Source organism: Gobius niger, assembly GCF_951799975.1.
Source record: "Gobius niger genome assembly, chromosome: 9".
NCBI classification, from domain to species: Eukaryota; Metazoa; Chordata; class Actinopteri; order Gobiiformes; family Gobiidae; genus Gobius; species Gobius niger.
The window spans coordinates 36,150,969-36,175,123 of NC_136860.1; the positions used below are offsets into that span (position 1 = coordinate 36,150,969).

Sequence of the window (24,155 nt, forward strand, 5' to 3'; positions counted from 1 at the left end):
CAAAAATTGACAAAAATGTGACAAAAAATTGACCAAGAAATTGACAAAAAAGGACAAAAAAAATCCGAAAAAATTGACGAAAAAATGCTGAAAAAGTGGCAAAAATGTCACAAAAATTGACAAAAAAAGAACGAAAAAATGACAAATGTGACAAAAAATTGACCAAGAAATTGGCAAAAAAGGACAAAAAAAATCCGAAAACCTTACAAAAAATTGACGAAAAAATGATGAAAAAATTGCAAAAATGTCACACAAAAAACGACACATTTTTCAGAAAAAGTGATGAACATGTGACAAAAAGTGACAAAAAATTTACTGTGACAAAAAAATAACAAAAAAGGTACAAAAATGAGTTGAAAACCTCTTTTAAAAAAGTCACTGCAGCTGAACTCGGTTTGCTCAAAGCTGCACATGATGAAGACGAGCACAAGTTTCTGTGAACAGGGCAGGCCTCATTTGAAAGCTAAGAACCTTCAGAGTTCAGCCACTGAGCTGGTATGACTGGAGGCTGCACAGGAGCAAGAGCTGGGATTAAGGAGGGTTATTTCCAAACTGGTTTAAACTATAGGATCTGGCAACAATAAGAGTGGAGCTCATTCTCCTTCCTTCATGTTTTGTTTGCTGGCTGTAGGTTTACCTGGAGCGCCTGCTGACCTACGCCGAGCTGGACATCTGCCCCTCCAACTGGAAGCGGATCGTCCTGGGGGCCATCCTCCTGGCGTCCAAAGTGTGGGACGACCAGGCGGTTTGGAACGTGGACTACTGCCAGATCCTGAAGGACATCACTGTGGAGGACATGTGAGTAATGACGGAATCATCAGGTCTGCAGCCGCCTGACAATAATAATAACGATAATGTGTAATTGATACATGGCACAAAACCTGCGATACATCACGATATAAAAAAAAAAAACATGCCACTTTATTTTAAAATACTACATATTATTCATCATGTACATTTCTTTTCATGTGCTTTGTGCCACTTTTATAAAAGATCCTTGACTCACACACTGAAAACGGGCCGACAGATCTCTCTCTTCATTTACATTTAAATAAACAAGAAACCACAGTCCTATTTTAAAAGGAATAAATCAACCCCAAATTAATCTTTATAAATGTAAAGACTATCATTAAAAGTAAATTATTGGTGTGACAGTGGCCGTTTCTCAATCCCCAGTATGCGTACTCAGTACTCGTGAACTCCGGGGTACGGACTTGCGGGTGCAGACTCTGAGAACGGACTTGAGGAGTTCACGAGTTTGGACTCAGCTTTTTCAGCGTTTGGAACGAGTGAACTCGATGAAATCACAGGAAGTCGCTCCTGAACACAGGGCTGTGAGCTTTTAGAACATTAAATCACCTCATATGAAATTAAAAGGGTGACACTGCAGGCGAAGTGGAAATATGTTTTTAAAGTCATAAATTATACACTTTTGGAATAAACAAAAATAAATGTTTACATTTTATACAATTTCACATTATTTTTTACAATTATAGCCTATAAATAAGGCGTTATGTGGAAAGTCATGAAAAATCTGATGTGCAAATTGAAACAATAATAATAATAAACAAATAGGTCAAATATGAACTTGTTTGGGGCAAATTATTCTGAAAAAACGAACAAACAATTTAGACTTTAAAATATGTAACTGTTTTTGAAGTTCCCATAAAGATGTGTCTGCAGCGCCCCCTTCATAAAACAATGTAAAAGTAAAATGCATTTGTCCTCAATGACCTGTTCATGACGTTAAGACTTTAAATGAAACTGTTGCTGATGTGAGAAAATGAAGCATGTTCAAAGTTGTTTCCACACTTCTGCTCAGAAAAGCATCTTAAACAGAAGACACGTCTCTGAGGATAAAAGACTCTTAAACCAGGAACATCTCCGCGTTTATTTACATGTGAGCGATCAGCTGTAGTTCAGCTGGAGGCTCGGTGCTGAGGAGGAGGGGCCGCTGCAGGCGAGGGCTCGCGGTGCTCAAAACGAAACGGATTGTGGGAAATATAGCTGGCGGAGAACGCACAAGTCTCCTCTGATGCATCCTGGGTAAAACGGGCGGAGCAAGTTCTCATCCGGGGATTTACAGCGAACTTGCTGAGAAGCGAACTTTGAATTGGAACAGGACTTGGGCCGCGCGTGATGGCGTTTCACGAGTCTACGAGCACAGAAGTCCACACAAGTACACAGATTGAGAAACGGCCAGTGTTTGGTCTAAGTGCTTAAAACTGCAGTGCTGCCCCCTGCTGTCCTGACTCAATTCTTTATCATTGTTGGCCTCTATTGACTGTGAAATCAGTGGATCACTGCCGCCTCATTAATATACATGACTTCATCAAAAGTATCGATATCGGAATAAAAAGTATCATATCGTCCCGCAAAATATCCCGCGATATAGTGGAAAATCTACATATTGTTACACTCCTAGCTGGAAGTGCTTTCCCCACCTCTCCATCTCTTGCTAAGCTTAAAGGAACAGGCCACCGTTTTTCCACACTGAGATATGTTCTTACCTGAGCTGTGACGAGTTCTTTAGGACCTGTCTGATCTTCAGTCACGTAAACACAGCGCAGACGGCGTTAGCATTTAGCCTCTCCCTCTCTCCTCTATAGCTCCAAAACAGGTCAAGATAGAAGCTACCAAGCTCTTCCACGTTTTCCCTATTTAAATATGGTTACGTGAAGTGTTCCACTACAAAGTATAATTACACACAATTAAACAATGTGGATTTTCTAAGCGGATAAAAGGGGGAACTATATTGTAAGGCGTAATAATACCAGGAGTAATTTGGCATCTGCAGAGTAAAGTGAAGATTACTGCGCGGATTTCGAACTTGTGTTTTTTGTCATTTTTTAGTCCTTTTTTTGTCCTTTTTTTGTCCTTTTTTTGTCATTTTTTTGGTCATTTTTTGTCATTTTTTTGTCATTTTTTTGTCCTTTTTTTGTCTTTTTTTGTCTTTTTTTGTCATTTTTTTGTTTGTTTTTTTTGTCATTTTTTTGTCATTTTTTTGGTCATTTTTTGTAATTTGGCATCCGCACAGTAATCTTCGAATTACTCCTGGTATTATTACGCCTTACAATATAGTCTATAGCCTGTTAGCTTCTTCTTCGTGATTCCATTAGTTTGTATTGGAGAAAGCTGCACCTGTGGTTTTCTGGCCAGAGACACCAGGGGAGATGAAAGACCCTCCAATCATCCCACTAACACTTGTTTACCTTAATAAATCCTTTCCGTAGTCCCTCTGGGTGGTAATACAAGCTACATAGTTCTGCTTTAAAGGCGCTATACCTGATATTGTAAACTCGGACGTTTGTGGGGGAAAAAAAACCTGTGTGTCTAAAGCTTTTGTATCAACTTCATGAACTCTCAGGCTATTTTTCTCTCATTTCTGTGACGGCGACCCTGAAAAGTGACCTTGCAAGTTGTGATAAACTCGTCCCTGTAAAGAATTATGATGACACAAATGTGAGAGGAGAACATTTTAATATAGTAATACAAATATCAGGTGTAAGGCCTTTAATCGCAGAGTAAAAACACTCACATCAGAGTCCCAGATATTTCTCATTGTGTATTATTGCGTTAGATTGTTGGATGTGTGCGTTTGTAGCTTGTGTGAGGATATCAGAGCGGGGACATCGCTCTGCGCCCACATTTAGATCCGCGGCCTCCTCCCCCCCCCCCTCGCTCTGTCTCTGAAGTGTCTTTTATTCCGAGGGGCCGGGTCTGGAGTGCCTCTCCTGCTCTCCGTATAATGGAGCTGGATCTCGGCCGGTCCATTAGTTGCCCGGGGCGACCAGACATCACACACAAGCGCTTTCTAGTCCCGACGCTGCGAAAACCAACAAAGAGACGGGAGAGGATGCAGTCGCTCGGGGAAACCGACTCCAGCGACAGACCCGGCCTGGTCCCGGTTTTAGGAGAAGAACCATAACCCCTTACCCCCCACCTTTACCCTTTTGTGTCACATTTCTGAAGTGTTTATGTTGAGTTCTCGTCTGTTTTAACCTCTTACCCCCCCGCCTGAACCAGCCACATTTTCTCCAGTACAGCTTTACCCAAATCTAAAAGCTTCTCAACTGGAGCGACCAGCCTATGATGTAAGCTAAGCCACAAAACGGATAGATTTTTCGTCATATTTGTGGTGTCTTATTTGTTCCGTTTTGCTGCGTTGTCATCACTTTTTTCGTCATTTTTTCTGTTGCATTTTTCTTCCATTTTAATTTTTTTTTTGTCACTTTTGTTGCATTTTCAGCATTTTTTGTCACTTTTTTGTTGCATTTTTGTTCAATTTTCATAATTTATTTTCTTTTCAGCATTTTTTGTTACATTTTCAGTATTTTTTTCTTAAATTTTTTGTTGAATTTTCATCATTTTTTGTCACTTTTTTGTTGCATTTTCATCATTTTTTTGTCACTTTTTTTCTTCCATTTTCATCATTTTTTGGTTGAATTTTCATCAATTTTTTGTCACTTTTTTGTTGCATTTTCAGCATTTTTTTGTCACTTTTTTGTTGCATTTTCAGCATTTTTTTGTCACTTTTGTGTTGCATTTTTGTTCCATTTTCATCATTTTTTTGTTGAATTTTCATCAATTTTTTGTCACTTTTATGTTGCATTTTTGTTGCGTTTTCATCACCATTTAGTCACATTTTTGTTGCTCTTTTGACACTTTTCTCAAGAAGCTTTTAGATTTGGGTGAAGACGATTAAACGTGCTCAGTTAAAGCAGTTAATTTTCACATCCCGTAGTTTAGTTTTGTGTCGGGCTTTTGACAAAACGACGCCTTGGTTTCGTGTTTCCACAGGAACGAGATGGAGCGTCACTTCCTGGAGCTGGTTTAGACGCAAAATAAAGTTAACCATAACCCCTCACCCCCACCTTTACCCTTTTGTGTCACATTTCTGAAGTGTTTATGTTGAGTTCTCGTCTCTTTTAACCTCATACCCCCCCGCCTGAACCAGCCACATTTTCTCCAGTACAGCTTTACCCAAATCTAAAAGCGACCGACCAGCCTGTAAGCTACAAAACGGATCAGAGATTTTACCTTGTGTTGTGGCCGTGCTGTCGTCACTTTTTCGTCACATTTGTGGTGTCTTATTTTGTTCCATGTTTTGCTGCGTTGTCATCACTTTTTTGTCATTTTTTTCTTCCATTTTCATAATTTTTTTTGTTGAATTTTCATCTTTTTTTGTCACTTTTTTGTTGCATTTTTTGTTCCATTTTCATCATTTTTTTCTTATTCCATTTTCATCTTTTTTTGTCACTTTTTTGTTGAATTTTAATAATTTATTTGTTGCATTTTTCTTCCATTTTCATAATTTTTTTGTTGTTGAATTTTCATCTTTTTTGTCACTTTTTTGTTCCATTTTCAGCCTTTTTTTGTTGCATTTTCATCATTTTTTCTTCCATTTTCATCATTTTTTTTTTCATTTTCATCTTTTTTTTTGTCACTTTTTTGTTGCATTTTTGTTCCATTTTCATCTTTTTTTTCTTCCATTTTCATCATTTTTTTGGTTGAATTTTCATCTTTTTTGTCACTTTTTTGTTGAATTTTAGTCATTTTTTTGTTGCATTTTTCTTCCATTTTCATCTTTTATTCTTCCATTTTCATCATTTTTTGTTGAATTTTTGTTCCATTTTCATCGTTTTTTTTCTTCCATTTTCATCTTTTTTGTCACTTTTTTCTTCCATTTTCATCATTTTTTTGTTGAATTTTAAATATTTTTTGTTGCATTTTTGTTCCATTTTCATCTTTTTTTTCTTCCATTTTCATCATTTTTTTGGTGAATTTTCATAATTTTTTTGTTGCATTTTTGTTCCATTTTAATCATTTTTTTTCTTCCATTTTCATCTTTTTTGTCACTTTTTTCTTCCATTTTCATCATTATTTTGTTGAATTTTAATCATTTTTTGTTGCATTTTTGTTCCATTTTCATCTTTTTTTTTTCTTCCATTTTCATCATTTTTTGGTTGAATTTTCATAAAAAAAATGTCACTTTTTTGTTGCATTTTAATCTTTTTTTCTTCCATTTCCATCTTTTTTTTTTTTGAATTTTCATCATTTTTTTTTTTCCTTTTTTGTTGCATTTTTGCCCCATTTTAATCTTTTTTTCTTCCATTTCCATCATTTTGTGGGTTTGAATTTTCATCATTTTTTTTGTCCCTTTTTTGTCGCTTTTTTGTTCCATTTTCATCACCATTTAGTCACATTTTTGTTGCTCTTTTGATGCTTTTTTCAAGAAGCTTTTAGATTTGGGTGAAGCCGATTAAACGTGCTCAGTTAAAGCAGTTAATTTTCACATCCCTTGGTTCAGTTTTGTGTCGGGCTTTTGTTTTTAGTTTCTCGTGTTTCCACAGGAACGAGATGGAGCGTCACTTCCTGGAGCTCCTGCAGTTCAACATTAACGTCCCGGCGAGTGTTTACGCAAAATACTACTTCGACCTGAGACAACTCGCCGACGACAACAACCTCAGCTTCCCCCTGGAGCCGCTCAACAACCAGAGGGCCCAGAAACTAGAGGTGAGTAAAAGACCCAAGAAGAGACAAAAAACAAGAAACCGAAGAATCAAAGCACTCAAAACTAGAGAGTCTAAAGCACCAACAATCCTTCAAATTAAAAGTGAACCCAGGATAGGCCACCATTCCTCACCCCTCCCCATTTACATTAGAATCCATGATGCCAGACTCTGTTTCTAAAAGGTCATCATAGGAGGAAACTCTATCTTTAGACATAATAAAGTAAATGCTTTGTTGCCGGGCTTTTAACCCCTTAACTCCCACCTGATCCGAGCACATTTTCTCCAGTTTGGCTTTACCCCAATCCAAAAAAGGTGTGAAAATAGCAACAAAACTGAGACAAAAACAATAATGAAAATGTGACAAAAAAGTGAGAAAAATTTGACAAAAAAGTGACAAAAAAATTGATGAAAAAGTGGCAAAAAATGTCACAAAAACTACAAAAAAAAAATGACCAAAAAATGACCAAAATTAGATGAAAAAATTGCACAAAAAAAATGACAAAACGTTGACGAAAAAATGACCACAAAAAAGACAAAAAGTTGACGAAAAAATGACAAAAATGTGACAAAAAATGACCCAAAAAAATGAGTTACAAAAAAATGAGTTGACTACCCAACAAAAAAAATGATGGAAAAATGACGTGAGGAAAAAGATCCTCTCGGTTCAGGCGGGAGTTAAGAGGTTAAGTTGTTTTTGGGAGATGTAAAGTCTGCATTGGATTCTATATTACAGAGTTCCGTCTGCAATCGCCTCTAACCACGAGGGCAGGGGTGGGCAGTTGATTAAGGGGCCTTAAAGCTGAATTGAGATAGACGGCCACACTAACAGTAACTTCAGCTTTGTCCCATTGTAAAATCCACTAGAATATTACATCTGGAATTTGCTTTGTGGTAATTGTAAATATTGTAAATATTGTAAAGACAAAACAACAGAACTGATGTAAAGTGAATTTAGCAAACGGTCAGATAGAGAAGATTGTTCTCCTCTGCTAATGGGCGTGGAACGTGCTTCTCTATGGTCCTCGGGGCATTGCTGTAATACCACCCCCTGGTGGCCAGGGGTGACTTCAAAAGACACTTGGGAAACAGGATTCTAATGGGACTTCAGACCTCCCTAGAGCGGCTTAAAAGCCTGGCTCCAAAGGGTTTTATTTTTTCTAAAAGTCGCTATTACCCATGTGACAACGCTGGGGTGGGTGAAGTATTTTTAATCATGCGGGTTTTTGTATATCAGCCCGTAATAATGGAAGCATTTTGAAGCTCTGGAGCTCTGTCGAAGCTCCGCTAACCCCACCTTTATGTACTTTTAAAGGAACAGGCCTTAGTTTTTCCATACTGAGATATGTTCTTACCTGAGCTGTGGCGAGTTCTTTAGGACCTGTCTGATCTTCAGTCACGTAAACACAGCGCAGACGGCGTTAGCATTTAGCCTCTCCCTCTCTCCTCTATAGCTCCAAAACAGGTCAAGATAGAAGCTACCAAGCTCTTCCACGTTTTCCCGATTTAAATATGGTTACGTGACGGCGTAATAATACCAGGAGTCGTTCGAAATCCGCGCAGTAATCTTCACTTTACTGCGTGGATGCCAAACTACTCCTGGTATTATTACGCCTGACAATATAGTTCCCCCTTTTATCCGCTTAGAAAATCCACATTGTTTAATTGTGTGTAATTATACTTTGTAGTGGAACACTTCACGTAACCATATTTAAATAGGGAAAACGTGGAAGAGCTTGGTAGCTTCTATCTTGACCTGTTTTGGAGCTATAGAGGAGAGAGGGAGAGGCTAAATGCTAACGCCGTCTGCGCTGTGTTTACGTGACTGAAGATCAGACAGGTCCTAAAGAACTCGTCACAGCTCAGGTAAGAACATATCTCAGTGTGTAAAAACGGTGGCCTGTTCCTTTAAGAAACAGGCTGCATAGGAGGAGATTGAGCAGCCATGTAAGTTTCACAGACGACTCGGGACCTTTACCGTGAACGGGACCTCCCAATATATATTACCAATATGTCCTCTGCTCTTTTATTCATGCAAACAGCATAGGCCTAGCAGTTTTGTTTATATTTTAGTGTCACTGTTGAATTAAGTAAATAATGGCGCCTCTGATACACGGCTACGCAATTCCCTGTGGAAAATGTCCAAACAAATAAACTGTGCCTTCGAAATGAAAAGCACCCATAGTATTTGAAGGAGGCAGGTGTAACTCTTTTAGTTTTAAAGCTTGTAAATAATGTGGTGCGTGTCTCCCCCCTCAGGCCATCTCCCGCCTGTGCGAGGACAAGTACAAAGACCTGAGCCGCGCCGCCATGAGGCGCTCGCTCAGCGCAGACAACCTGATCGGGATCCGCCACACCAACGCCGTGCTGTCGTAGGAGCCGAGGTCCCGACGCCGCGAAACTCCTCCCCTTCTCCGTGTCGCTCCAGAACAAACACTTCCAACTGCACCACCAGACCCTCAGAACAAGCATCAAATTTACAAAGTATTTATCCGCCTTTTCTTCTGAACACGGCAGAAAGTGAGGAGCGTTTCGAGCGAAGCGACGTCTTGATTTTGAGCAAAGGGTTTGACATTTAAAAGTAACAATAATTGACGTTTTGCAAAACCCCGCCCCAAAACGGCCACCGTCCAATCACACGCCACTCTCCGGATCTAAGGTCATAGAAAATAGTGAAACGTGGTGGGTTTTTCCTCGCTTCAAAGCCAAAAAAAACAAAGCAGAAACGGTTCCTGCTAGCTTGTAGGCCCGGGTAAGACTTGTTTAACGTCCGTCCAGTCGTTTGCCAAGAGTTTCATGAGCTGCTGTTGCTGGACATCGCCACACAAAGCAACGGGGGACCTGGCTGGTCAGTGCTAGATCGTCTGCTCCGGAGGGACGGTCTGCTGTGATTTTGTATAGATCTATGTGTTGGTTTGTCTAAAAATACAAATAATCCTAATCCTAATCCTAATAAAATTAACCCCTTAACTCCCACCGGAACCGAGCACAGTTTCTCCAGTTTGGCTTTACCCCAATTCAAAAGCTTCTGGAAAAAAGCTGTGAAAATAGCAACAAAACTGAGACGAAAACAATGATGGAAATGTGACAAAAAAGTGAGAAAGCATTGATAAAAAAGTGACGAAAAATTGATGGAAAAGTGGCAAAAATGTCACAAAAATGTCACAAAAAATTGATAAATAAATGTCAAAAATGTGACAAAAAAAGGACAAAAATTGATTGAAAAATGACAAAAAAATGACAAAAATGTGACAAAACATGGATTCAAAATTGACGAAAAAATGACAAAAATGTGATAAATATGTGACAACAATTTTTCACATTTTTTTTTCCACGTTTTCACAGCAGACTGTCCCTCCAGAGCAGACGATCTAGCACTAACCGACCTGGCTTCTGTACTGTTAGCAAGCAGCTAGCTTAACACACTCATATTTCTCATCACTAGCTTAACAAAAGGAGGAGAAGCGGTAGTGCAAGAGCAGGACTAGTCCACATGACTGTGCCGGTTACATTTAAAGCAGCATTAGGGATTTTATTTTCTGATTTCTGGTCGGTGCTTTGACCTCGCTAGTTGTGTCCCTTAAGGTCGGCCCACACTACACGACTTTTATGCCCGATTTCGCTCTAATTCTCAGTCGAAGGCGTCACACAGAGTCGGGTCGTGTAGTGTGGGGGGGTAGAAAGACGCGACTAGACTCCAGTCGTAGGAAATCAAACATGTTTGATTTTTAAGCCCGATTTTGGACGCACGGGAGAAACGTGGGTGATTTTACCGACACAAATGTGCATGACAGAGAGATATAAAGACAGAAAAACACGGCCGCGCCTCCTTTTTTCACTTCTCTGTTAAACCAGCGGCACAAACAACTCATTTCAACTTTATATCACCAAACGTTCACCACAACCACCTTTTCCAGCTACATTTCAACCACGAACAGAGTTTAGCGGCTCTTACTGAGTTTGGAGACGAACTGTTTAGCTTCACCTCGATGCTAACGACGACTAGCCTCCCCGCTTTCTCCTCCGTCTCCTCCATCCTGAGGTCGACGCCCGTCTCCTTTTCTTATTAAATCCACTGAAACACGTCCCGCTTCTTCCTGTCGCCGACTTTTATCTCCATGTGACAGAACTATAGCCCAGTTGAAGCTTGGTAGTAGCAGTAAGCTAGCGCTGCGGTGTTGTGACATTGTTGACACCGTTGACCAATCGGGACACACACGTTATCCCGCGCTCACAAACACAGGCCTGTCTTTGCGGATTTGGGGTCAGTTTTGAAGCCGTAGAGACGACAGACGCGCTGTGTTATAAAACATCAGCTGTTTGTCAGAATCGTGTCGTGTGGACCCCCCATTCTATATAAAATCGTTTGCGACTAGAAAAGTTGTGTAGTGTGTGCTGACCTTTAGCGGATATTTAAAATATATTCCTACCCTGCACATTGTAACTAATTTTGCCTTGATCTGGAGGATATCGCGCTGGTATTGCACCAAAAAGAGTCACTAACAAACTCTTCTCCCTCGTTTACATGACATATGTTAAACTCCACTTCTTGACGGCGTTAGCAGCACTTGCTAAGGGGGCGGGGCTTTAGCGAAAGGTCAAAAAGGTGCAATAGTTGTGGCTTGTAAAGTGTTTTTAAAGCCCTTTTCAGTTCATTTCAGCGAGTAAAACATGAGCTGCCAAAGTAATGAAGGAATCCCCTGCATCGATCGGGCCGTTTCTGAAAATCGTTTTTAGTGTCAAACCACAGCTGCTCAGAATCCAGATGTTCTCACTTCACCTCAACGTCTTTCTGCCGTTTCACGATCGCATTATGAATAAAATCTATTTAACCCACGCTGAAAACAAACGGGACTGATGCCAAAACGTATGTAAAATAAGTCTGCAAAGGATTCGACGTTTCTAGGAGATGTTACTTCCCCACGTCCGCCGGGAGAACGGGCTCGAAGGCGGCGACGAAAGCGGCTCGTGTCGGAAAGGTCGAAAAGGCGAAGAGAGCTCGGTTTGAGAAGACTCTCGTGGGGTTAGTGCCAATGAAGGAGAAGGTTATGTTCATTTATTTATGCCAGTTCTCATTTTGCCAGGACGGGATGGATCTGATTCACTGGTTCCTCAAACTGTTCACACCAGGTCTAGATCGAGATGAAATCAGCACTAAAGCGGGTCTGAAAAGTTGTAGCTAATTGTGCCAAAATCAAGGCCTTAAAGCATTGAATTAGATTGCATTAAAGCAGCGCTAAGTAACTCTTTTACCTTAATAAATCCTTCCCGTAGTCCCTGTGGGGGTGATACAAGTGTTTATGGGAGGATTGGATGGAGGGTCTTTCGTCTCCCCCTGGTGGAGATGTGGACACTAATGGAATCACGGAGAAGAAGCTAACAGGCTAACGGGCAAAGCTAACTGAGGGCTAGCACCACTTAAACAGTATTTACAGCTATAGTACAAAGTTTGAGTGAAAAACAAATAATCTCTCTTGTGTAATTGGATGAACAATATCCCTCTGTCCCTTTGTCTTTCACGTCAGCGAAGTATTTACTCTCACGGACAATTACTGAGTAAAAAAAACGTAACATGCTACGACACCTGCAGTGGCGCTCATGGCCTCTAGGGGCATGAGTTACTTAATTATATATATATTATAATATTTTTTATATAAAGTTGTTTTTTCCAATTCTCTTTCCTCTGCCCCATTTTTTTTTTTTACACCTTTTCCCCTTATTTTTTTTTTCTCCACAATTTTATTAATTCCCCCCCCCCCCAAAAGATCCCCCTTTTTTTTTTTTTTTTTACACTTTTTCTCTTTTCCTAATTTTTTCCATTACAAATATTTCCCCTTTTTTTTCAGTTTTTTCTTCTTTTCTTTTTTTTTTTTTTACACATTTTTGTCCATTTCTATTCTTTTTGTTTTCAAAATTTTCCCCAATTTTTTTCTGGAATGTTTGGCCCATTTTTACATCTTTTTCCCTTGTTTTTTTTTTTCTCCACAATGATATTAATTTTTATTAATTAATTTTTCAATTTTCCCTCCATTTTATCCCAAATTTTTGCCAATTTTTATTACAATTTTTTCCTCAATGTCTCCCGAATTTCCACCTCTTTTTTACACACTTTTCCCTTATTTCTCCCAATTTCTTTTCCTCATTTTTACCCATTTTTCCAATGTCCCATTTTTTTTTTTATATGTTAATGTCACAATGACACCTGCAGTGGCGCTCATGGCCTCTAGGGGCAAGAGTTACTTAGTGCTGCTTTAAATCTAAATTAATTTGAAAATCATGACATCGCTCGACCATTTTTACTGTAGAAGTTCATAAAATCATGGATCAAAAAATACTCAGTTGCAGTTTTAGCTGAAACTGACACATATTTTTGCTATAAAGTTGTTTTTTCCAATTCTCTTTCCTCTGCCCCATTTTTTATTTTTTTTTACAGCTTTTTCCCTTTTTTTTTTTTTCTCAAATTTTATTAATTTTCCCCCCAAAAGATTCCCTTTTTTTTTTTTTTTAACCTAATTTTTACACTTTTTCTCTTTTCCCAATTTTTCCATTACAAATATTTCCCCTGTTTTCAGTTTTTTTTAACACATATTTGTCACATATTTGTCAATTTCTTATGGAAGCCCGTTTCCGCCATGTTAAAAAATAAAAGCCCAACGGGAAGTCGAAATTACGAGATTTAAGGTCAAAATTATGACCTTAAATCTCGTTATTTTCTTTTTTTTTTTTTTTTTAATTTTCCCCAACTGACCACATATTTTTGCTATGAAGTTGTTTTCTCCATTTCTCTTTCCCCTGTTTGATGAAATATAAGTATTGCGATACTTGAAAAAGTATTGATGCTTAGTATTGCAGCACAAAGTATTGCGATCCAAGTCCGATCCGATATTTTGTCCTAGTAACACAAAGAGGGCTAGAGTTTATTACACCATGTGCATATTCAGAATTTTTCCATTTTAAACCAGACGCCCTGATGACAAAATGTGAAGTAGTTTGGTTTTAGGGGATATTCTAGACTAGATATTCTTTTTCTATGTAGATTCTTTTACCAGGAGCCAGTGAAACATGAAGGTTTGTGTGTTTGAAGCTGGAGAAAAGGGTTGATTTGAGAGTGTTTGGTTCAGTCCTGGTTCAGACTCGATTCCTCTGCAGTGACTCCGTATCTTCATCAGAAACGTCCCTCAGAAGCCGCCGCCTTCGAGCCCGTACGATCCCGGTGAGACTCTCGTTTACAGAATGTGAAGAATGGTTCGGTCCATCGGTGAAGTCCGTTTAAACAGTATTGTGCTGCCCCGGTCCTGAACAAACTCCGCAGGCCACAGGGGGGCGCTCCTCGTTGCTTACTGTGTAGGCCTTAGCTGTGAACCGTCGTGTTTTTAACAGAACCATTTGCAGATGGACCATTTTAAATAAACACTAATCATGAACAAAAGGGCCTGTGTCGTCGCTTTGTTGTTTGTCACGTTTCTTCTTCGTTCACGCGACTTTCCCGGTGCTTTAATGAGAATATGTACAAGTACTTCCAGAGCCGTGGGGAGGTGTTTTAGTGAGGGGGCGCTGAGGGACAGAATGTACCCCCGAAATACTGTTTCTGTGCATAAATCCTGTTTATTAACCTCTTAACTCCCGCCTGAACCGAGAGCGTTTTCTCCAGTTCAGCTTTACCCAAATCCTGTAGGCCAGTGTAACGCCTCATTTGAAAGACCTACAAAACTAAATGGATCTTTTTCCTCACAGCAGATTGTTTTTCATCACATTTTTGTAAAATTTTTGTGACTTTTTTGTAAAATTTTTGTACATTTTTTGTAATTTTTTTGTAACTTTTTTTTGTCACTTTTTCGTCAATTTTTTTGATTTTTTTCGTCAATTTTTTTGATTTTTTTTTTGGTCAAATTCTTATCACTTTTTAGTAATTTTTTTGTCACTTTTTCGTAATTTTTTTCTAAATTTTTGTCAAAACTTTCGATTTTTTGGTCAATTTTTTGGTCGCTTCTTCGTCAAATTATTCACATTTTTGGGCATATTCTTATCGCTTTTTCGTCAAATTTAAAAAAAAATGTTTTTTTCACTTTTTCATCAATTTTTTCTAAAATTTTTTCACATTTTTCGATTTTTTTGGTCACTTCGTCAAATTATTCACATTTTTTTTTTGGTCAAATTTTTGTCCATTTTTGTCATTTTTTTTATACATTTTTTGTAATTTTTTTGTCAAATTCATTTTTGTCATTTTTTTCCGCAATTTTTCGTCAAATTTTTCTCACTTTTTTGCAAATTTTTCTCACTTTATGTAAATTTTTTGTCACTTTCTCGTCAATGTTTTCTCACTTTTTTTTCACATTTTCATCCTTGTTTTCGTCTCAGTTTTGTTGTTCACAGCTTTTCTCCTGAAGCTTTTGGATTGGGGTAAAGCTGGAGAAAATGTGTTCGGTTCAGGTGGGAGTTAAGGGGTTAATATTGCCTGCAGTTCACAAACTATCCACCAGGGGGTGCTGCAGCGCCCTCAGCACCCTGGGTTCCCACGGCCTTGTGTACTTCTCAAACACAAGTCACGATAATTACTACATCGACTTATCGTTCAGTAAAAAACAGAAACGATCCATGTTTGGATTTGGATTTTAGGATATGATTAACCCCTTAACTCCCACCTGAACCGAGCACATTTTCTCCAGTTTGGCTTTACCCCAATCCAAAAGCTTCTGGGAAAAAGGTGAGAAAAGAGCAACAAAACTGAGACGAAAACAATGATGGAAATGTGACAAAAAAATGACAAAAAAATGACAATAAAGTGACGAAAAATTGCCGAAAATTTGACAAAAAATGACAAAAATGTAACAATAAAAATGACAAAAATTTAATAAAAAACTGACGAAAAAATGACAAAAATGTGACAAAAAAAAATGATGAAAAAGTGGCAAAAGTTGACAAAAAATGGACAAAAAAATGGATGGAAAAATTATGGAAAAAATGGCAAAAATGTCACAAAAAATGGACAAAAAAATGATGAAAAAATGATGAACATGTGACAAAAAGTGACAAAACATTTACTATTTGACAAAAAAATTACAAAAAAGTTACAAAAATTAGTGAGAAAAAAACCTGATGACGTAAGGAAAAAGATCAATTTTTATCGCGATATTTTCCCGCCTCGATATATCGGATTTCAGGCCGATTTCCATAAAACAGAGGAGGAAAAAGGAGTAGTTTCCATGGAAGCAACTCTGGAGCTGCATTTTGTGATGTTTTTAGTTTCACTTCCTTATTAGACACTGACAGGAAGTGACATAGATGAAGGCAAACCGTTTCTTAACCCCCGCCTGATCAGAGCACGTTTTCTCCAGCTTAGCATTACCCACATGTATAAGCTCCTTTAAAACAGTGTCAAAATGGCGACAAAAAGAAACTTCAAAAATGTAACAAACGCATTAAGAAAAACATCAAAAAAGAAATGAAAAAACGACACATTTTTTTTACGAAAAGGCGACTAAAATGAGGGTGAAAACGCAACAATAAGAAACATCAAAACGTGATAAAAACAAAACAAACGTCCAACAAATAAGTGATAAAAACGATGGAAAAAGTGGCAACAACGCAAGGAAAAAGATCCACTTAGATCAGTTTTGTAGGTCTTAGCTTTCAAATGAGGCGCTACACTGGCCTATTGCTCTCCAGTCGAGAAGATTAGATTTGGGTAAAGCTGGAGAAAATGTGCTCACACTGCAAAAAGTGCCCTCCTAAAACCAAGGAAAACAATCGTAAAATAAGACGTTTTTTCTTGTTTTAAGGAAAAAATTCTGCCAATGGCGTCAGCATTTTTTTCTTTTCTAAGAATTCTTATTTCTAGAATATTTTTCTCATCATAAAACAAGAAACAAACACTAAATTTAAGCAAATCAATAACTAGAATTAAGCAAAATGTCCTCAGTAAATGGAATAATTTAAGGAAAACATTCTTATTTAGTGAAAAATGGTGGGTATTTTACTTAAATGTTGCTTGATTTAAGTAAAATGTTCTGAAGCTGAAGAAGATTCAAAAACTTTTTCTTTCTTGTCTTATTTTAATTATGTTTTTTAGTAAATTTATCTGAACAAGAAATGGCTAGATTTTATTTTTTCTCAAGAAAACTTTGCTCCACTAAACATTATTACTTTTTAGGGGAAAAATAAGAACTTATTTCTTAAAGTCAGACATTTTTTACTTGCTTAGAATCCACTTTTTGCGGAGCAGTTAAGGCGGGGGGTTAGAGGTTAAACTGTTAAAATTCAAGTAACTTTTCTGCCCAACAAAACTGCTGCTTCACTGAAATAACATAATTATGACTTAAGCAGATGTTTTACTTCAAAATAAGTCATTTTCCAAAGCATTAAAACCTGTCGTGTGCACTGAAGGAATGTATTTGAAGTCATTTATCTCTTCTATCTTTTTTGTCAAATTTTCGTGACTTTTTTGTAATTTTTTTGTAATTTTTTCATAAATTTTTTCTACATTTTGTCAAATTTTTCATTTTTTTTTCCGTCACATTTTTATCACTTTTTTGTCAATTTTTTGTCACTTTTTCATCCATTTTTTCTAAATTTTTTGTACATTTTTTGTAATTTTTTGTCACTTTTTCGTCATTTTTTTCTAAATTTTTGGTCAAATTTTTTTTCCATTTTTTTGGTCCATTTTTTTGTCACTTTTTCGTCCTTTTTTTTCTAAATTTTTTGTCAAATTTTCGTGACTTTTTTGTAATTTTTTCATAAATTTTTTCTACATTTTGCCTCATTTTTTTTCCGTCACATTTTATCACTTTTTTTGTCAATTTTTTGTCACTTTTTCGTCAAATTTTCGTCATTTTTTTTGTCACTTTTTCATCCATTTTTTCTAAATTTTTTGTCAAATTTTCCGATTTTTTTTGGTCCATTTTTTGGTCACTTCTTCGTCAAATTATTCGCATTTTTTTGTCAAATTCCTATCACTCTTTCGTCCTTTCTTTCTTTTTTCCGCAATTTTTCGTCAAATTATTCTCACTTTTTTGTCACATTTCCATCATTGTTTTCGTCTCAGTTTTGTCGCTATTTTCTCACCTTCTCATATATTTCATGTTTTGTGGAGTTTGCAGGTTCTCCTCGTTTCCTCCAGGTGCTGGTTTCTCCCCACCACTAAAACATGTACAATATCAGGGTGAGTGTTTGTGATTCACACATTCCTGCAACACTTAACAAACAATGGCAACGGTTCAAGACAGTTTTATTCCACATTTCAAACTCAAACACATGAATTGAAGAGCTGGTCCAGGAGCCGTCGCAGCTTCACGTTTACACAGAACAGACGGATTCAAAACGGGATCAGGGGAAACATAATGAGCAGATTTATATGTGTTTGTTACAAATGTTGATCCACTGGGCTGGGGCTGTTAACCTGTTAACTCCCGCCTGAACCGAGAGGATCTTTTTCCTCACGTCAGCACATTTTTTTTCTTCATTTTTTTTCATTCAACTCATTTTTGTCACTTTTTCGGCTATTTTTTTTGTCATTTTTTGGTCACATTTTTATCACATTTTTGTATTTTTTTCGTCAATTTTTTTTATCACATTTCTGTAATTTTTTCATCCAATTTTTGTCATTTTTTTGTCACATTTTTGTCATTTTTTCGTCAATTTTTCATCCAATTTTTCTCACTTTTTTGTCACATTTTTATCACATTTTTGTAATTTTTTGTCCAATTTTTAGCACATTTTTTCGTAATTTTTTCATCCAATTTTTGTCATTTTTTTGTCACATTTCCATCACTGTTTTCGTCTCGGTTTTGTTGCTATTTTCACACCTTTTTTCCAGAAGCTTTTGGATTGGGGTAAAGCCAAACTGGAGAAAATGTGCTCGGTTCAGGCGGGAGTTAAGGGGTTAAACAATACTAGTGTTGATGCTGTTGGTCCAGGGGCAGCATTGAAGGAAGTGACTTGGTTGTTTCAGCTCAAATCATTATTTTTCCCCCCATTTTTTTACACCTTTTTCCCTTGTTTTTTCTCTCCACATTTTTTTTTAATCCCCCCCCATAAAAAAAATGTTAGCTTTTTTTTTTTTTTACCTTATTTTTACACTTTTTCTCTTTTCCCAATTTTTCCATTACAAATATTTCCCCTATTTTCATTTTTTATTTTATTTTTGCACATTTTGGTCAATTTCTATTTTTATTTATTTTATTTTATTTTTTCAAATTTTTCCCAATTTTTTTCCGGAATGTTTGCTCCATATTTAAACCTTTTCCCTTACTTTTTTGTTATTAATGTTATTAATTTCCCCACCCCAAAGGATTACCTTTTTTATTTTTTTTTACCTTATTTTTCCATCAATAATATTTCCCCTATTGTCAGTTTTTTTCTGTTTTTTTTTTTTTTTTACACATTTTTGTCAATTTCTATTTTTTAATTTATTTATTTTTGATTTTCCCCCATTTTTTCCCCGAATGTTTGCCCCATTTTTCCCTATTTTTCCCTTATTTATTTATTTTTATTAATTTTTCCCCCCAAAAGATTCCCTTTTTTTCCCCCTTATTTTTATTTTCCATTACAAATATTTTCCCCTATTTTCATTTTTTTGTTGTTTTTTTTTACACATTTTTGTCAATTTCTATTTTATTTTTTTTAACCAAATTTTCCCTCAATTTTTTCCCTAATTTTTGCCAATTATTACTACATTTTTTTCCTCAATGTCTCCCGAATTTCCACCTCTTTTTACACACTTTTCATCACTAATATTTTCTACCCATTTTTCCAATTTCCTCTACTTTTTTCCAGATTATTTGTCCCATTTTATTTTATTTTATGACAATTTCATCAACTCCCCATCGTTCAGGTTTCAGTATCAAAAACCAAGTATCACTAAAGTTCTGGCATCGAGAACAAAGTAGCAGCTCCAGCCCCGATCACAACTAAACCTAAAAATGTGTCTAATTCCAGGCCAAACAGAGCCGGCGTCTGTATAGAATTCCAGTTTTACAATAAATTAATACATTTTTCCCAGGGATAAATTTACTTTTCAATCACACAAAAACAACACAAGGAACAAAAACATTATAAAAGTACAACATTACACGAGCAAATGAGAACTTAGAGTCTTTACGCTTCATCATAGACTTTCACACTGTACAGCTCCTGCTTTACACAGATATTTACAGCAATAAATAAAATTACGTCTCTGAAACAAAAATGAAGTCTGTCTGGTGCTGCTCCATAGAAAGTGGATTTCCCTCAGGCCGATTCTCTCAGGAATAAATGGAAAAATAACTTTAGTAGCGTTTGCTGGACGCCGTCTGAGAACGACCTTGAACTTTATCTTTGAAAAGCGTCACTGGGAACGTCGGCTACAAACGTTTGAATAAATTGTATAACTTTGCACGAAGCTGCGGTTGTGAAGGTCGAGTTTACAACACTTTCTTCTTCCATTAAAACGTGTCATGGCTCCTTTCAGCGGGACGTTTTAGGTCAGGGGTCAAATCCGGCCGGCCCTTCAGCGCAGAACCTCTGGCCCCCAAGATGATTTTGAGAAATATTATTGTGTAAATTAGAGATCAAATACCTGTTAAAGTATCTAAAAATGAGAGAAAGTGTCAGTGTTTTGGATGTCCTGGCAGAACGTCCCACTGGGTCATTTTATATAAAGGAAAACGGGGGTCGCGGAGCCATTTTCAGTGGGTCGCGAGTCTAAAGGGAACTTTTATTCAGTATTTTCCATTAGGGCGGCTCGATTATTGAAAAAATAATAATCACGATTATTTTTGTCATAATTGAAATCACGATTATTCAAACGATTATTTGTTGCCTTTAAAAAAAATCCAGCAGAAAAGTGACAAAAATCCAGGAAAAAAGTGACAAAAATCCAGCAAAAAAGTGAAAAAAAATCCAGCAAAAAAGTGAAAAAAAATCCAGCAGAAAAGTGAAAAAAAATCCATCAAAAAAGTGACAAAAAATCCAGCAGAAAAGTGACAAAAATCCATCAAAAAAGTGACAAAAATCCGGCAAAAAATGACAAAAATCCATTAAAAAAATGACAAAAATCCAGCAAAAAAGTGACAAAAATCCATCAAAAAAGTGACAAAAATCCGGCAAAAAAGTGACAAAAATCCGGCAAAAAAGTGACAAAAATCCAGCAAAAAAGTGACAAAAATCCAGCAAAAAAGTGACAAAAATCCATCAAAAAAGTGACAAAAATCCAGCAAAAAAGTGACAAAAATCCAGCAAAAAAGTGACAAAAATCCAGCAAAAAAGTGACAAAAATCCCAAAATTAAAAATTAGAAAAAGAAAAAAAAAAAATGTGAAAAAAAAACAAAAATAAAAATAAAAAAATGGATTTTTGCACATTTGTCAATTTCTATTTTTTTTATTTTTTTTCAAAAATTTCCCCAATTTTTTCCCCGAATGTTTGCTCCATTTTTACACTTTTTCTCTTTTCCCAATTTTTCCATCAATTTTTTCAACCTATTTTCAGTTATTTTTGTCAATTTCAAAACATTTTTTTTCAAAATGTTCCCCTTTTTTTTCCGGAATGTTTGCTCCATTTTTACACCTTTTAACCTTGTTTTTTATCTCCATTTTTTTTCTCTTATTAATATTTCTATTTTATTAATTCCATTTTTCCCCTAATTTTAATTCCCTAAAAAAATCCAGCAAAAAAGTGACAAAAATCCAAAAAATAAAAAAATAAAAAAATTATAAGCGATTTTTTGCGATTATGCTAATTTTGTAATCGTTTACTGTTGTAATCGAAATCGTAATCGAATTTCAATTAATTGCACAGCCCTATTTTCCATCTGACGTATAAACTAACGTTCATTGTGTCGACTTGTGTTCTAGTGTCACTTTTTAGGTTTGTTTTGTCAGACACTGAGGTGTTTTGAGATGAAGGACTCGGTAGCAGAGGGTAAAGATCTAAATGTCGCGTCCACCTGGATTTAATGAACTGCAGCTGTTTCACTGTAAAAAGGCCGTCCCGTCTGAGATAAAATGACAGAAAAATGCTTGAAATTCTTGGATTTGTGCTGATTTTGAGTCAGTGTTAATGTCGTCGACTGAAATATTTAGTCTTAATTTTAGTCAAAGTGATATTTTTGTGACTAAAATTGGACTAAAACTAAATTAAAAGTTTCTCATGAGACAAAAACTGTGACTAAAATGTCCAGATATTTGAGTCGACTAAAATGAGACTAAATAAAAATGAAAAGGAGAGACTAAAATCATCCAAACTTGTATTGAGCGTCTGAAAGAGCCTCAGATCATGTTTAAAGGATCAGCTCTGAGCTTTGTTCATGTGGAGCAGAAACATGAAGCAGAGGAACAACATTAAATATGATTATAATGAAGATTATCAATGCAAAGTCCACTAAAGTAGTCTTAAATTTAGTCGACTAAAATGACATGCAATTTTTTTGACTAAATCTCGACTAAAATTAAACTACATTTTAGTCAAAAGACTAAAACTAAATTAAAATATGTCAAAATTAACACTGGTTTGTGTAGATATTGGATCTTCTCACCATTGACTTCCTTACCTGCGCCTTTTTGGTCTCATTTCAAGTGTTTCACGTCTTATTTCTTGTGTACAGGTTCGTTTTTCTTATTTTAAGCAAGAATAATGTTTGTTCAAAGACAGTCTGAACATACACAAAATCAACATAAACTGTTGTAATTCAAGCACTTTTCAAGCCGTTTGTCCAGGAGAAGATGGCGTTTTTACCAGTGCAGGTCTTCAGCATGAACATCCTGAATGACCAGGTTATTCCAGGTTATGGATTCATCAAACTCACATTGGGGAAAAGTGGTTCCCGGATCGGCCGCCGCAGATTCAAGATCTTAACTCCATTGAGGATCTTTGTGATGTGCTGGAGGAGGCTTTGCACATGGGTCACACTCTTCCATCATCGATACAAGATCTTAGTGAATAATAAACTTTCTACGTGGCAGAAGCTTTTGAAACGACGCCACAGGGAATGTGCTGGAATCCAGTGGTTCTCAACCTTTTGGAGCCGCGACCCCCATCGTAGCTATGACTGTGGCTCATGACCCCCCCCCAAATGAACTAATAATGCACACACATGCAGGGGCGGACGGGCCATAGGTCCATTGTGGAGGAGGACAGAGGGGCTGTAAGGGGCGCTGCTCCCCGGCCTTGCAATCGCACAGCGAAGCAGCAAAAAAAAAAAAAAAAATCTTTATTCTATTCCTTTAACAGCTCTGTTGTTCATCGGTGACAAAGCAGCAATTACGCAATAAAAACTAGGCCTGTTATAAACTGATGTCAGAATACGTCTTTGTGTTTACACTAACTTGGGCCGGGCTGGTCCGAGTCCAGGGCCGTGTTTTAGTCCCAGTCCGGCCCCTGCACACATGTCATAATGAAATAATATATATATATATTTTCTTTTTCTTAACACGGCGACCCCTGAATATTTCTCCCCAGGTTGAGAACCTCTGCTGTCACCAAAGCTAAAGGAGCGAGTGAGACTTTAACAGAGGCGACATTTTTTGGGGTCAAGTGTCTGAAAACAGCACTCGATTCTGTGAAAAGGGCATTTTTGATCATGATTCCAGTTCAGTTCAATACTTAAATCTACAACAGTCTGAGGGAAAACACATTATACCTGATTTATTTTCTAACACACTGAAAGAGGAAGCCATTCATTTAAAATGGAGCTGTGGCCAAAACTCATTCTTAACTTTACCAACAACATCATCACAGCATCACAGAAATGCAGGAAAACTCGCCTTAAGTTCAAATGTTTCATAGTTAGATGTACAGTATGACATCATCTACAGGTACATCAGGTTTAGCCTCGGTGGGTCAGATGATGCTGTTTTGTGGGCCGGGTTTGGCCCATGAGAGATCGCCAAAGATCCTCACATGAGTGTCAAACGAAAAAAAAAACACCGTTGACAATGAAATAGTCTCTCTTTCCAATAGGCTTGTAGCACAATGTGGCTACGCTAGCTCCTCTGAGCTGAAGCTGTGGGCGCTAGTACTTCCTGTTCGTATTCATTTCTATTAAGATGAGCTCAGACCAGTGAGTTCCTGGTAGGAATATTTCCATAGAGGAGACGTTTATGTTTGTGAGGATCAGGGAGTTTGTCTTGAAGCTAAAGGCTAATTTAACCTCTTAACTCCCGCCTGAACCGAGAGGATCTTTTTCCTCACGTCATCACATTTTTTTTTCCATCATTTTTGTCACTTTTTTGTCATTTTTTGGTCACATTTTTTTTCTTTCATTTTTTCGTCAATTTTTTATCACATTTTTGCCACTTTTTTGTCAATTTTTTATCACATTTTTATCACATTTTTGTCATTTTTTTGTCACATTTTTGCCATTTTTTCGTCAATTTTTTATCACATTTTTGTCATTTTTTTGTCACATTTTTGTCATTTTTTGTCAATTTCTTGTGACATTTTTGTAATTTTTTGGTCATTATTTTGCCACATTTTTGCCACTTTTCCATCATAGTTTTCGTCAAGAAAATGTGCTCGGTTCAGGTGGGAGTTAAGGGGTTAATGCTTTACACAACTTAAAATAGTGCCTTTATATATATTCTTTTATAGCATGTTAGCCTTTAGCTTCAAGACAAACTATCAATCCTTCATGATCACAGGCGTCTCTGATCTGAACTTCATGATTTGAACC

The 24,155-nt window shown here is 36.8% G+C and overlaps 1 protein-coding gene across 1 annotated transcript in view; it reads left to right on the top strand.

Annotated features, from left to right (window-relative positions):
* Positions 1 to 8,901, top strand: part of ccnyl1 (cyclin Y-like 1) — a 35,443-nt gene extending 26,542 nt beyond the window's left edge. Inside the window, exons 8-10 of the mRNA XM_079563469.1 lie at positions 632 to 798; positions 6,354 to 6,516; positions 8,772 to 8,901. Coding sequence (XP_079419595.1) covers positions 632 to 798; positions 6,354 to 6,516; positions 8,772 to 8,888 — 447 coding nt within the window. The 3' untranslated portion in view covers positions 8,889 to 8,901. The remainder of the gene's footprint in view (positions 1 to 631; positions 799 to 6,353; positions 6,517 to 8,771) is intronic.
* Positions 8,902 to 24,155: the final 15,254 nt, after the last annotated feature.